The 13,394-nt window shown below is 42.8% G+C and overlaps 1 protein-coding gene across 1 annotated transcript in view; it reads left to right on the plus strand.

Annotated features, from left to right (window-relative positions):
- ca9 (carbonic anhydrase IX) overlaps positions 1–13,394 on the plus strand; it is a 117,637-nt gene extending 104,243 nt beyond the window's left edge. Inside the window, exons 9-11 of the mRNA XM_052116285.1 lie at positions 6,628–6,693; positions 10,338–10,431; positions 12,604–13,394. Of these exons, the coding sequence (XP_051972245.1) occupies positions 6,628–6,693; positions 10,338–10,431; positions 12,604–12,664 (221 nt within the window). The 3' untranslated portion in view covers positions 12,665–13,394. The remainder of the gene's footprint in view (positions 1–6,627; positions 6,694–10,337; positions 10,432–12,603) is intronic.

A 13,394-nucleotide genomic window follows, 5' to 3' on the forward strand; every position in this document is an offset into this window, starting at 1 on the left:
GTCTTGCTTCCTGTCGTCTTTGTTCTATCAGCGTTACACTGGTGCCGAAACCCGGATATTATTTGGAACACCTGCCTTCCAAAGGATGGAACAGAATCGCCCGTAGAGTCCTCCCAGCTGGCGGAAGTCCTCCAGTCCCTCGCGACACTCCATCAAAGCCACCAACAATCCCTGCTTGAGCTCCGGCAAGACCAGGATCGGCGCTTCTCGAGATCATGCGGGCTCAAGCAGAGGACCGGCACGCCATCCGAGCCTCCTCAGCCAGGAGGCCGCTCCAGCCGCAGCCGCCACCCCGACACCAGCGCCACCTTGCCCCCACCAGCGTTACAGAAGATGGGGCCGGCAGATGATACAGAGGCGCTTATCGACCTGTTTGAAAGAACGGCGGAGATTTGGGGTGGCCCCAAGACCAGTGGGCAGCCCGCCTAGTCCCTCTCCTGTCCGGGAAGCGCAACTCGCGGCACAACAACTGCCGGCATCAAGCCTCCTGGCTTACCCCGACCTGAGGAAAGCCATCCTGCAACGGGTTGGTCGGAGCCCGGAAGAAAGTCGCCAGCTCTTCCGGCCTTGAAGCTTGATAAGTCCGACCGCCCGCTTGCATTCGCCCAGCGGCTCCGTGATGCTTGTCGGAGGTGGCTGCTCTCGAGGACCGCGGCGCCGAGGAACTAATCGACCAGGTGGTACTGGAGCAGTTTGTTCAGCGCTTGCCCCGAAGACGGCCGAGTGGGTCCAGTGCCACCGCCCGGCGTCGCTGGAGGAAGCCGTCCGACTCGCGGAGGACCACATGGCGGCGATCCCTAGGGCGGATGAGCCCTCTCTGTCTGTCTCCCCTTCCCCTGTGTCTTCCCCTGTTTTTTTTCCCTCCCTCTTCCCTCTCGCTCTGCTCTCTCCCCAGGGTCCGTTCCTGCCCCCGCAGGCGCTGAGCGCTTGGCGCCCAGCTCCCCGGCCTTGGGAACACCCGCCAAGCCCTTCCCCATCCTTCAGCCGCCTCCTCCTCAGGTGGGGGCACCCGCCAGCACGGTGCGGCCGCAGCGCCTGGGCCGGTCTGCTGGAGGTGCGGAGACCGGACCACTTCCGGATCAGTGCCCGCTGATGGAAATAGGGGCGGTGGTACGGGTCTCCGATGTTCCACAGGCTGCCCCCGATCGGGCTGGAGCGCATCGGATTCCGTAAGAATCTAGGGTACATACCAAGCTTTGTTGGATACCGGCTGTAACCAGACCACCATCCACCAACGCTTGGTTCAACCCGGGCTTTGGGCTCAGCTAAACTGGTGAGGGTAAGGTGGTACACGGGATATTCACAAATATCCCGTGGTGACTCTGGCGATCAAATTCAGGGAGAAAAACATAGTGTAGAGGCAGCGGTTAGTCCTCGCCTCACCCATCCGCTAATTTTGGGTACGGATTGGCCGAATTTTAGAAAGTTATTGGAGGGAGTTTGTGCGGATGGGTCCTGCGCGAGAGTGAAGGGGTGTGTGATGTGCGATGCTTTGGCGGGAGGCGGAGCCAGGGCCGTCCTCGACTGCTCCGAGTGACGTGGGAAGGGGCGAGGTGGACGCTCCTCCTCTCCGGAATTCCCGGAGGGGACTTCCCTTGGAGCAGTCGCGGGATGATACCCTTAAGCACGCTTTGACCAAGTGAGAGTAATCGATGGTCAACAACTCCGCCGGTGTCGCCGTCTCATATCCGTATTTTTCGCTTATTAAAGATCGCTATACAGGGTGACGAGGACGTCCAAACAAAAGAGGAAGTAACACAATTATTGATTCCACGGAGCCGCCGGAAATGGTTTTCCAGGCGCTCACTATAATCCTATGGCCGGTCACCTAGGGGAACGAAAAACACTTCTCCGCCTAATAGCCCGCTTCTATTGGCCGGGCATTGGCGGTGACGTCCGCGAGGTGGTGTGCGGCGTGCCGCGAATGTCAGCTGGTAAACCCACCGCCACCCCAAAAGCGCTTTGCGCTCTCTACCATTAATCGAGGTCCCCTTCGAAAGAATTGGGATGGACCTCGCCGGGCCATTAGAACGGTCAGCACGCCGGACATCGCCGCGTTAGTCCTAGTGGATTACGCGACGCCGATATCCGGAAGCAGTGCCTCTGAGCAACATCTCCGCGACGTAGTGTTGCAGGGGCACTCTTCAAGATAATCTCCGGTGGGGATTCCGAAAGAAATCCTCACCGATCAAGGCACAACTTTTATGTCACGGACACTTCGCGAACTTTACGAGCTCTTGGGCATTAAATCGATTCAGCACTAGCGCTTACCATCCTCAGACAGATGGCCTAGTGGAACGGTTTAATAAAACGCTCAAAAACATGATTCGTAAATTCGTGCACGATGACGCTAGAAATTGGGATAAGTGGCTAGACCCCCTGTTGTTTGCGGTACGAGAGGTCCCGCAAGCCTCCACCGGGTTCTCCCCGCTTGAGCTGCTGTACGGGCGACGCCTCGCGGTGTCCTCGATGTCATCCGCGAAGCATGGGAGGAGGGACCTTCTAACAGTAAAAATGAAATTCAATTCGTTCTTGATCTTAGAGCAAAACTCCACACACTGGGGCTGACTAACACAGGAGAATTTGCTCCAAGCTCAAGAACGCCAACGCCGGCTGTATGACAGGGGTGCTCGGCTACGGAATTTGCACCGGAGACAAAGTACTCGTATTACTCCCAACATCGAAGCTCTAAATTACTCGCTAAGTGGCAAGGACCCTTTGAGGTCACACGACGCAGTGGGGGATCTCGATTATGAGGTTATACGCACCGATAGAGGGGCGGCGTCAAATTTATCACCTCAACCTCCTGAAATTATGGAGGGAGGAGGCGGCCTCTGTGACGTTGGCCACGGTAGTTCCGACAGGGCGGAGCTCGGACCGAGATAAACAAAGACTACAATCTCAACACTCCGGTCACTTGTGGAGACCAACTCTCACCGCGGCAGCTCGCAGAGGTTTCTGAGTTACAAAAAGAGTTTGCGGACGTGTTTTCCCTCTCCGGGCCGTACAAACCTCATACAGCACCACATCGAGACCGAGCCGGGCGCTGTGGTGCGTTGTCGCCTCTATCGCTTACCCGAACATAGAAAGAAAATCGTTCGGGAAGAATTAGATGCAATGCTTGATATGGGCGTAATAGAGGAATCCCACAGTGATTGGTCCAGCCCGGTTGTTCTTGTTCCCAAGAGTGATGGGTCGGTTCGGTTCTGTGTGGATTACAGAAAAGTCAACGCGGTGTCTAAATTTGACGCGTACTCAATGCCCCGTGTTGATGAACTGCTCGATCGGTTAGGTACTGCTCGATTTTACTCGACCCTGGATTTAACAAAGGGTTATTGGCAGATCCCCTTGACACCAATGTCCCGCGAGAAAACAGCCTTCACCACGCCGCTCGGATTACACCAATTTGTGACGCTTCCTTTCGGTTTGTTTGGGGCACCAGCCACGCTCCAGCGACTCATGGATCGGATCCTCAGACCGCGATACCGCGTACGCCGCTGCCTATTTAGATGACATTATCATCTATAGCAATGATTGGCAGCGCACATGCAACATCTGAGGGCCGCCCTGAGATCGCTAGCGGCGGGCGGGCTCACAGCAAACCCTAAGAAGTGCGTGTTGGGCGTGTGGAGGTACGGTATCTGGGGTTCCACTTGGGTCATGGCCAGGTGCGTCCCCAAATTGATAAGACCACGGGCGATTGCGACTTGCCCTAGACCTAAGACCAAAAAGGGGGTGAGGCAGTTCCTGGGGCTGGCTGGCTATTACAGAAGATTTGTGCCTAATTATTCGGACGTCACCAGCCCGCTGACTGACCTCACTAAAAAGGGGGCTCCAGATCCGGTCCAATGGTCGGAGCAGTGCCAACAGGCGCTTACGCAGATTAAAGCTGCACTTTGTGGGGGCCGCTTTGCATGCACCTGACTTTTCTCTCCCTTTTCTATTGCAGACGGACGCTTCAGACAGAGGGCTGGGGGCGTGCACTCGCAGGTGGTGGAGGGGAGGAGCCCGGTGCTGTACATTAGCCGAAGCTCTCCTTAAGGGAGACTAAGTACAGCACCGTGGAAAAGGAGTGTCTGGCCATCAAGTGGGCGGTCCTCACCCTCCGATACTACCTGCTGGGGCGGGCCTTCACCCTCTGTTCGGATCATGCCCCACTCCAGTGGCTCCACCGCATGAAGGATACTAACGCCCGGATCACCCGTTGGTATCTGGCTCTCCAGCCTTTTAAGTTCAAGGTGGTCCACAGACCGGGGTGCAGATGGCTGCCGCCGACTTCCTCTCCAGAAATGGGGGAGTGGTAGGCAGGCCGGATGACGCCCGGCCTGAGTCGGGCGGTGGGGGTATGTGGCAGCGGGGCGTGGTCAAGCGCCCGTCCGGAGAGAGAAGCGGTAAGGCGCCACACCTGGGCCAAATTATGTCTAACACCTGTCTCTAATTGCAGTAGAGTGAGGAGAGCGGTTAAAAATGCCAGCAGCCACAGAGGAGGGAGAGAACTGACAACTAACTCAGCGTTCGACTAGATGGAAATTGTGGATACTAAAAAGATTGTGTGAATATTGTGGGCACTAAAAAAAGGGGAATTAAAAGACGCACCTTGCCTTGAAGTCTTGCTTCCTGTCAGCTCTTTTGTTCTATCAGCTGCTACTACTATCTATCTATCTATCTATCTATCTATCTATCTAGCAACTAAGTTAAACTTTTTTAACACTACACTGTAGAACTGGCTCATTAGAGTCATTCATTTGGGAATCAGACTAAACTGGTCACACTGTAAGTTTCACATTGTAGATTCAAAAGAACCGGCTCATTAGAGTCATTAATTTGGGAATCAGACTACACTGGTCACACTGTATGTTTCACATTGTAGATTCAAAAGAACCATAGAGTCATTCATTTGGGAATCAGACTACACTGGTCACACTGTATGTTTCACACTGTAGAGTCAAAAGAACCGGCTCATTAGAGTCATTAATTTGGGAATCAGTCTACACTGGTCACACTGTATGTTTCACACTGTAGATTCAAAAGAACTGGCTCATTAGAGTCATTAATTTGGGAATCAGACTACACTGGTCACACTGTATGTTTCACACTGTAGATTCAAAAGAACCGGCTCATTAGAGTCATTAATTTGGGACTCAAACTACACTGGTCACACTGTATGTTTCACACTGTAGATTCAAAAGAACCGGCTCATTAGAGTCATTTGTTTGGGAATCATGCTAACACATCATAGCATTGCCTAGCGAAGTGCTAAAACATGCTAAAAACGTGCTAGCATCATGCTAACACATGCTAGCATCGCCTAGCGAAGTGCTAAAACATGCTAAAAACGTGCTAGCATCATGCTAACACATGCTAGCATCGCCTAGCGAAGTGCTAAAACATGCTAAAAACGTGCTAGCATCATGCTAACACATGCTAGCATCGCCTAGCGAAGTGCTAAAACATGCTAAAAACGTGCTAGCATCATGCTAACACATGCTAGCATCGCCTAGCGAAGTGCTAAAACATGCTAAAAACATGCTAGCATCATGCTATCACATGCTAGCGTCGCCTAGCGAAGTGCTAAAACATGCTAAAAACGTGCTAGCATCTATCTGTCTGTCTATCTATCTATCTGTCTATCTGAGGGTCAATATCTATCTATCTATCTATCTATTTGAGGGTCAATATCTATCTATCTATCTATCTATCTATTTGAGGGTCAATATCTATCTATCTATCTATCTGAGGGTAAATATCTATCTGTCTGTCTATCTATCTATCTGTCTATCTGAGGGTCAATATCTATCTATCTATCTATCTATTTGAGGGTCAATATCTATCTATCTATCTATCTATCTATCTATCTATCTATCTATTTGAGGGTCAATATCTATCTATCTATCTATCTGAGGGTAAATATCTATCTATCTATATCTATCTATCTATCTGAGGGTAAATATCTATCTATCTATCTCTCTATCTATCTATCTGAGTGTCTATCTATCTATCTATCTATCTATCTATCTAGCAACTAAGTTAAACTTTTATCTACTTTAAACTACAAACTACTTTAAACTTTAAACTAATTTAAACTTTAAACTCATTTAAACTATAAACTACTTTAAACTTCAAACTACTTTAAACTATAAACTACTTTAAAATTCAAACTAATTTAAATTTTAAACTAATTTAAACTATAAACTAATTTAAACTTCAAACTACTTTAAAATTCAAACTAATTTAAGCTTTAGACTAATTTAAACTTTAAACTAATTTAAACTATAAACTAATTTAAACTTCAAACTACTTTAAAATTCAAACTAATTTAAACTTTAGACTAATTTAAACTTTAAACTAATTTAAACTATAAACTAATTTAAACTTCAAACTACTTTAAACTTCAAACTTTCTGGTCCAAACTTTCACAAGCCAACTTAAAGTTTGTCTCGATGAACTTTTTCTAGTTGTTGATTATGGTTTCTAATCTAACTGACAATGCTTTGTTTATTATTTTTACATCAGTGTTGATTAGTGATATTGGTGAAAATTTGGAACACTCGTTAAGATCTTTGTTTGGTTTAAAGATGTGAGTGATATAAGCTGTGTTCATATAGCTGTGTTTGCTATTTTTTTAAGAACCCAGAGAAGCGCCAACGCCTGGAATACAAGATGCTGATGTAATAGAATCTAATGGAACTCACTGTAAGTATCTACCATTTCCTCTACAGTAAATCATGAACTTGAGTACGTCATAGTTCTCAATATCAATAACAACAATCACGGCAGACATACAGTGGCATGCAAAAATGTGGGCACTCTGCATGGTAATTACTTAGTAACACCCCCTTTGGCAAGTATCACAGCTTGTAAATGCTTTTTGTAACCAGCTATGAGTCTTCCAGTTCTTGTTTAGGGGATTTTCGCCCATTCTTCCTTGCAAAAGGCTTCTAGTGAGATTCTTGAACTATCTTGCATGCACTGCTCTTTTGAGGTCTATACGCAGATTTTTGATGATGTTTAAGTCAGGGGACTGTGAAGGCCAAATCTTCAGCTTGTTTCTCTTGAGGTAGTCAGTGGGGATTTCTTTAAGACTGCAAGGGAAGCTCAGCTTCCCCTATAATGTCAAAAAAATAATGGTCAAATATGTACTATTGTGTAAACAATTTATTGACTAAAAATGCATTAGAACACGTTCATCTCAAAGACGAGTTCGTTCAGAATCAGCTACATTACATATAGCAGGTCGGCTGACTCGATTTACTTCTCATACATTCCCGTAGCGTCAGTGCATTTCCCTGTTGAAGCCGAGCGTCCATTGACTTCAATGGGGCTGCTCTGAACAGTTTTTTCAGTGCTCCGAAAATAGACGGTCATTGGATAAATGCTGCGATTATGTCCCGCCCACAGACGCTCAGCGTCTCTGGGGGTGAATGAGGAGTGGGCTGGCCCGGACTCCGGGCTTCCGCGTGATGATTGGAGGATCTGTCGAAAGACTGCATCTCCTTTTGATTGACAGCGAATCTGTACTATAAGAAGTCACTGAAGCTATTTCGCGCTCAGTCCCATCGCGGATTTCTCAAGTGTAGTCGAAAGACAAACTGCTGCAACCTATTTCTTTATATTTGTTTGGCAAAATTGCTAGTCAATTTGCATAATACATTTCACACAATTATACACCACATTCCTTGTTTCAGTTTTACCAAGTTTAATATATTTTGTTTTAGAGCATTCGTTCGTTCGTTCATTCGTTCGTTCGTTCGTTCATTCATTCATACAGTAGGCTAGGCTAGCGTCGTACGGGTGAAACTGCGCACGATGGCAGACGGTGCTAATATTGTCGACCTGATTTTGGCGAAGCCATTTGAAAGTCTTCCTTACGAGGAAAAAATTTGAATTAAACAGCAGGGCAGATCAACACCTAAGATTGATTTAGTGCAAAAAATAGGGTAAATAAGTTTATAATGTAGGCCGAAAATGAGCTTCCCCTCTTTGAAAGACCAGCAGCCACCACTGGAGGTAGTCCATGGTTTAGGATCATTATCCTGTTGTAGAATCCATCCTCATTCATCTTCAGCGTTTTTACAGATGGTGTGATGTTTGCTTCCAAAATTTGCAGGTATTTAGTTGAATTAGTTCTTACATCTAACAGTGAAATGTTCCCTGTGGCACTGGCTGCAACACAAGCCCAAAGCATGATCAATCCACCCCGTGCTTAACAGTTGGAGAGGTGTTCTTTTAATGCAATTCTGCACCCCATTTTCTCCAAACACCTTTGCTCATTGTGGCCAAAAATATATATTTTAACTTACTCAGTCCACAGGACTTGTTTCCAAAATGCATCAGCCTTGTTTAGATGTTAATTTGCAAATTCTGATGCTGAATTTTGTGGTAAGGACACAGGAAAGGTTTTCTTCTCATGACTCTTCCATCAAGGTCATATTTGTGCAGATGTTGCTGCACAGTAGAACAGTGCACAACTACTCAAGAGTTTCCTAAATCTTCTTGAAGGTTTTTTGCTGTCAAACAGGGTTTTGATTTGCCTTTTTAGCAATCCTTCGAGCAGTTCTCTCTGAGAGTTTTCTTGTTCTTTCAGACCTCAACTTTACCTCCACCGTTCCTGTTAACTGCAATTTCTTTATGAACTGAGGAAAAGCTACCTGAAAATGCTTTGCTATCTTCTTAAATCTCCTGCTTTGTGGGCATCAATTATTTTAATTTTCAGAGTGCTAAACATCAGCTTAGATGAGCCCATGGCTGCTGAAGGCTGGGACAAGGTTTGAGGAGTCAGGATTTTTATGAAGCTTTGAAATTTGCACCACCTAGCCTTTCTAAATTATCATTGTGAACAAACTGTAGCCCTAACAAGCTAATTAAGGTTTTAGACCTTGGTTAAAGTTATCTAAGAGCTCAAATCTCTTGGGGTGCCCACATTTTTGTATGTTGCTCCTTTCCTTTTTTCCACTCTAAAACTGTTCAAAACTATAATAATAAACTAATAAAATGTTGAAAAGAATGTTTCATCTTTAACTTTATGACATATGGAGATCAGTTCATCTTCTACTCACTTAACTATTCAAAGAAACAGAAATTTTGACCAGGGGTGCCCAAACTGTATAATGTAATATAATGCATGTTGCAAACACAATCACATTTGATGCAGAAATATTTAAGGTACAACCCAATTAAAAAAAAGTTGGGACATTATGGAAAATGCTAATAAAAACCAAAAGTTATTTGCAAATTCTGTACACCCTGTGCTTTATTGAAAGCACTACAGCAATATTTGATATTTTGCCTTGTGAATTGAATTGTTTTTTGAAAGTATAAACAAATTTCAAGTCAGATGATTGCAACACACTCCAAAAACGTTGGGGCAGTCTAGTGTTTACCTCTGTTTAACATCACCATTTCTTCTAATAACACATATTGAGCATTTTGACACTGAAGTTTCTTAAGTTTAGCAAGCAGAATGTTCTTCATTTCTTCCATTCATTCATTATGCAGGTCTTCATTGCCATATTTTGCACTGCACCACACATTCTGAATTGGAGACAGGTCAGGACTGCAGGCCGGACAATCTAGCACCTGCACTCTCAGCCATGCACTTGTTATCTGGGCAGTATGTGGTTTGGTTTTATGAAGCGCACGATACGGCAATGAATGCCATGTACATTTGAGCAGGTGAAGACCTGCAAAATAGATGAATATGGGAAAGTTCTGCTTGCTAAATTTAACATTCTTGTGTATTCAGTGCCAAACGTTTAAGTGTTATTTGAAAAATAGTGATGTTACACTCGACTGTCCCAAATTTTTGGTTCAGATTAGCAAGTCTAATTTTCCACCATTCATCTGTTATGCAGGTGTTTATCTGTGCAACTGTATGAGGCCTTTGTATTGTGCTCTTAATAAAGCCAAACTACATACTGCCTGAATTACAATGACTGTAAGCAGAGAGTGTGGGTGCTAGAGTGGCCTGCCACCTGTCCTGACCTGTCATGATTTTAAAGCGAGAGTAAATTTACAAACAAAATAAATGAACTAGGTAAAACATCAAATAATGTATTTTTTTAGTGCTTTGAATATAGCACAGGGTGAATAGAATTTACAAATCACTCCTTTTTGTTTTTATTAGCATTTTTCATATTATCCAAACATTTTTGGAATTGGGGTTGTACTTTTTAACTTTTTCAAATGAAATTTGAAATAATTTATGCTATCATTGAAATAAATGTATGCTATTTCATAGTTGATATGATGATAAATCAGCTTTTGAATGTGTATATTTTTTCCTCTTCTTTGTCTACTAAAGTTGTTCTGTTTCTAAACATAGACTTTGTATTTGGCAGGGTACATTCTAGCAATTGTCTTTGGAGTTCTCTTTGGAGTCACATTGCTTGCCTTCTACATATATGCATATCAACAGCGGAAAAAGTACTCAAAGTATGTGAATATATTAAATGTTTTTCATCTCTGGTTCTATGTGAAGTACATCCAGCAGAGATTAAAGAAAACACTTTAAAGTACAAAACAAGTGTAATTTAAGTACTTTAAAGAAATATTACAGGTTCAATAAAAGGCACTGACTCAATTGACAGCATTTGTGGCCGGGGGGGTGCTTGGGTTGGGTTTACCGGGCTTAATCCGTGATGTTTCAGGAAAAGCCCTTGATGTTTTTATAACAATCTTCTAATCACAGAGTTTTCATGTACGCAGTAAAATTAAATCCTTTAGAATCGCTATTTTGCGCACTGCACAACAGTGTCTCATTTTACGTTCATTCACTCCTCACAAGAACCACCCTCTCAGACAAAAAATACTGACTGGCATGTAAACTGGCTAATCGTTAAAAAGAAGTTACAGTACATTCGATCCAGCCAATGAGATTTGAACTTTTGGATGTAATTACCTCCATTGCTTTACTTTAGACAGATGATTCATAGGTGTGCACTGGTCTCGATAAGGAGAATTATTAGAATATTGAAATGGACATTTAAATGTAAAACAGCCTCAGCCGGCATCAGCACTTCAACAGTATGATGCGGCTGTTTCAGGTATGTGTTATATACTGTAACATTTTGATTGCTTTGTCAGATGAGGCTAACTATCTGTTGCTTAACAGCCCTGTAACTGTTAAGCCACATATATAGATTTCATCATTTTATTATTTAAATTTGTGTCATTTAAAAAAATGTATAGTTTCTCTGATTTCTATTTGTGGTAGATCTGAAAAGTTTTCAATCCAACTCATTTTATGCTCAGGCATACATTTTGTTTTGAATTATTTAACAAACAATATTGAAAGATTTACTTTAAAATTGTTTAAAAGTGTATCCTATATATAATGATGCATACATGGATGTCTTTAGGCTTAGCCATGGATGTCCACTGCCCCTGTTTTTGGCATTATGTTGATAACCACAAAAATGTATTTAGGCTTGTCCCTCCTTTAAAAAAAAAAGAAAAGAAAAGAAAAAAGAAAAAATTGGGGTTAAAAATTCTGCCCCATTCACTTGAGTGGAAGCATTTGTAAATGTACAATGGTGTGTCTCACTGTAACCATGATTTTTTCTTTTTTTCTTTTTTTTTTTAAAGACATAATTAGTTTTGTGGTAATTAGCATTATGCCACAAATGCTGTCAATTGAGCTCAACTTTAATGAACCCAAAATATTCCACTGGCCATATTTTAAGAGCGCTAGCACCAAGCGCATGCTATGCGCTAAGCTCAAAATCAATGGGCATGGCCAAGTTTTGTGTATTTTTTATGCGCTAAGTCTAGGCACAAATGGGTTTGCCGACATTTCGCACACAACTTGCTAATGGGCTGGGTCAAGGAATAATTGACGATTAAATGATTGAAAAATAATGTACAACCAGGATGCACATTTGAAATCTTCAAATGAAATGAAAATATAATCAAAATAATGAAGTGCTCAAAAAATCTAACCAAATACAAACATTGTACCATCTCCAACTTCTTTCACTGGCTCCTTTTGCAGTAACTTAAAAATAACTCTACAACATCAATTGGAAATATACCAATACAAATTAAATCATAAATAAAATTGTAAACAATAATAATAATAATTTAAAAATAAGCCAAGAACTGTAGATAGTTTAACCCAAATCTCATACATTTCTGATTCATAAAACTACGACGGAGATTGCCGGGACATCATTTGATGTTTCACTATATTTTCAGAGTTTGGACATGAACTTTAATACCACCTACTGGTGGAATCTCCAAACTGCAAATGTAGGAACTAAATTTAGACTTTGTACTGAAAACAGACCTGCTTTTAACATCTTAACGCAATTCATGTACATGTTCCTAGGACCCCCTCGAAAACGAGATGGTACATCTCAAGGGGCTATCCTTCAAATAAATTTCAACACACCCATAGTTTGCACGCATACACCACAGATAACGCAAACCCTTCCACCCATGCCCACTTGCGCTGACACCAAAATAGAGCCGTTTAAGAAATTTTTATGACTAAGAACAGACTTGCATCTACATTTATTTTTATTTGAGTAACCTTTCATTGTTCTCTGCTTTCTGGAAAGCAGTTGTACAGGACAAAAGATCTGATATGTTTCTCTTTCTCTACAGGTTTAAAAAAGACTCCAAGCAAAATGTTATTTACAAACCAGCTGCCACAGAAGAGGCATAGATCAAACCTTTTCAAATGTAACATGGAACATATTTATACTGTATGTTTAGGAAAAGAAAGAGTCTTCGCAGTGAGATTTGGGTACTAATTCCTACATTTTTCCAAAACAAAGTAATTGGTTGCATATAAATAAAAACATGTATTATACAATAGCAATTTTGTCTGTTTAGATTTAGGGTTAGAAAAAAAGAGAACCATGAATATTTTGAAATTATGTTGTATTTTTAGGCTGCATTTAGAAATGTTATATGCCACTATGCTGAAATAACATTAACTACATAAAAGTGTCTGAAATATACAAATTCCCTTTCTTTTTTATCACTTCTTCACCATGGTATTTTAAATTTGAGTGTTGTAGGGGAGAGAGGGGCACGCTGTTGCACACTTATGAGGGGCAAGTTGTCGAAAGTTAATTTTCATCTGTTTTTAGTGTTTATATAAAATTAGGCAATCTTGGTATAATTTTAATCTCCAATCTGTTAGCTAGCATCTTGCATAGATTTAGCTAGCCAACAGAAGTGACTAGCCAGGTTTAAATCCCAGATGTGCTGATGGGGCACATTGTAACTGTGTTACCACATGCCTCAATTAGAACAAACTAATTCCATGCATTCATTGTATGCATGCATATGTATGTGTGTGTGTGTGTGTGTGTGTGTGTGTGTGTGTGTGTCATCAATCCATACATTAATGCTGTGGCTTTGTTGTGGATTCATTGTCAAATGTCAAA

The sequence above is a fragment of the Xyrauchen texanus genome, chromosome 43, assembly GCF_025860055.1.
Source record: "Xyrauchen texanus isolate HMW12.3.18 chromosome 43, RBS_HiC_50CHRs, whole genome shotgun sequence".
NCBI classification, from domain to species: domain Eukaryota; kingdom Metazoa; phylum Chordata; class Actinopteri; order Cypriniformes; family Catostomidae; genus Xyrauchen; species Xyrauchen texanus.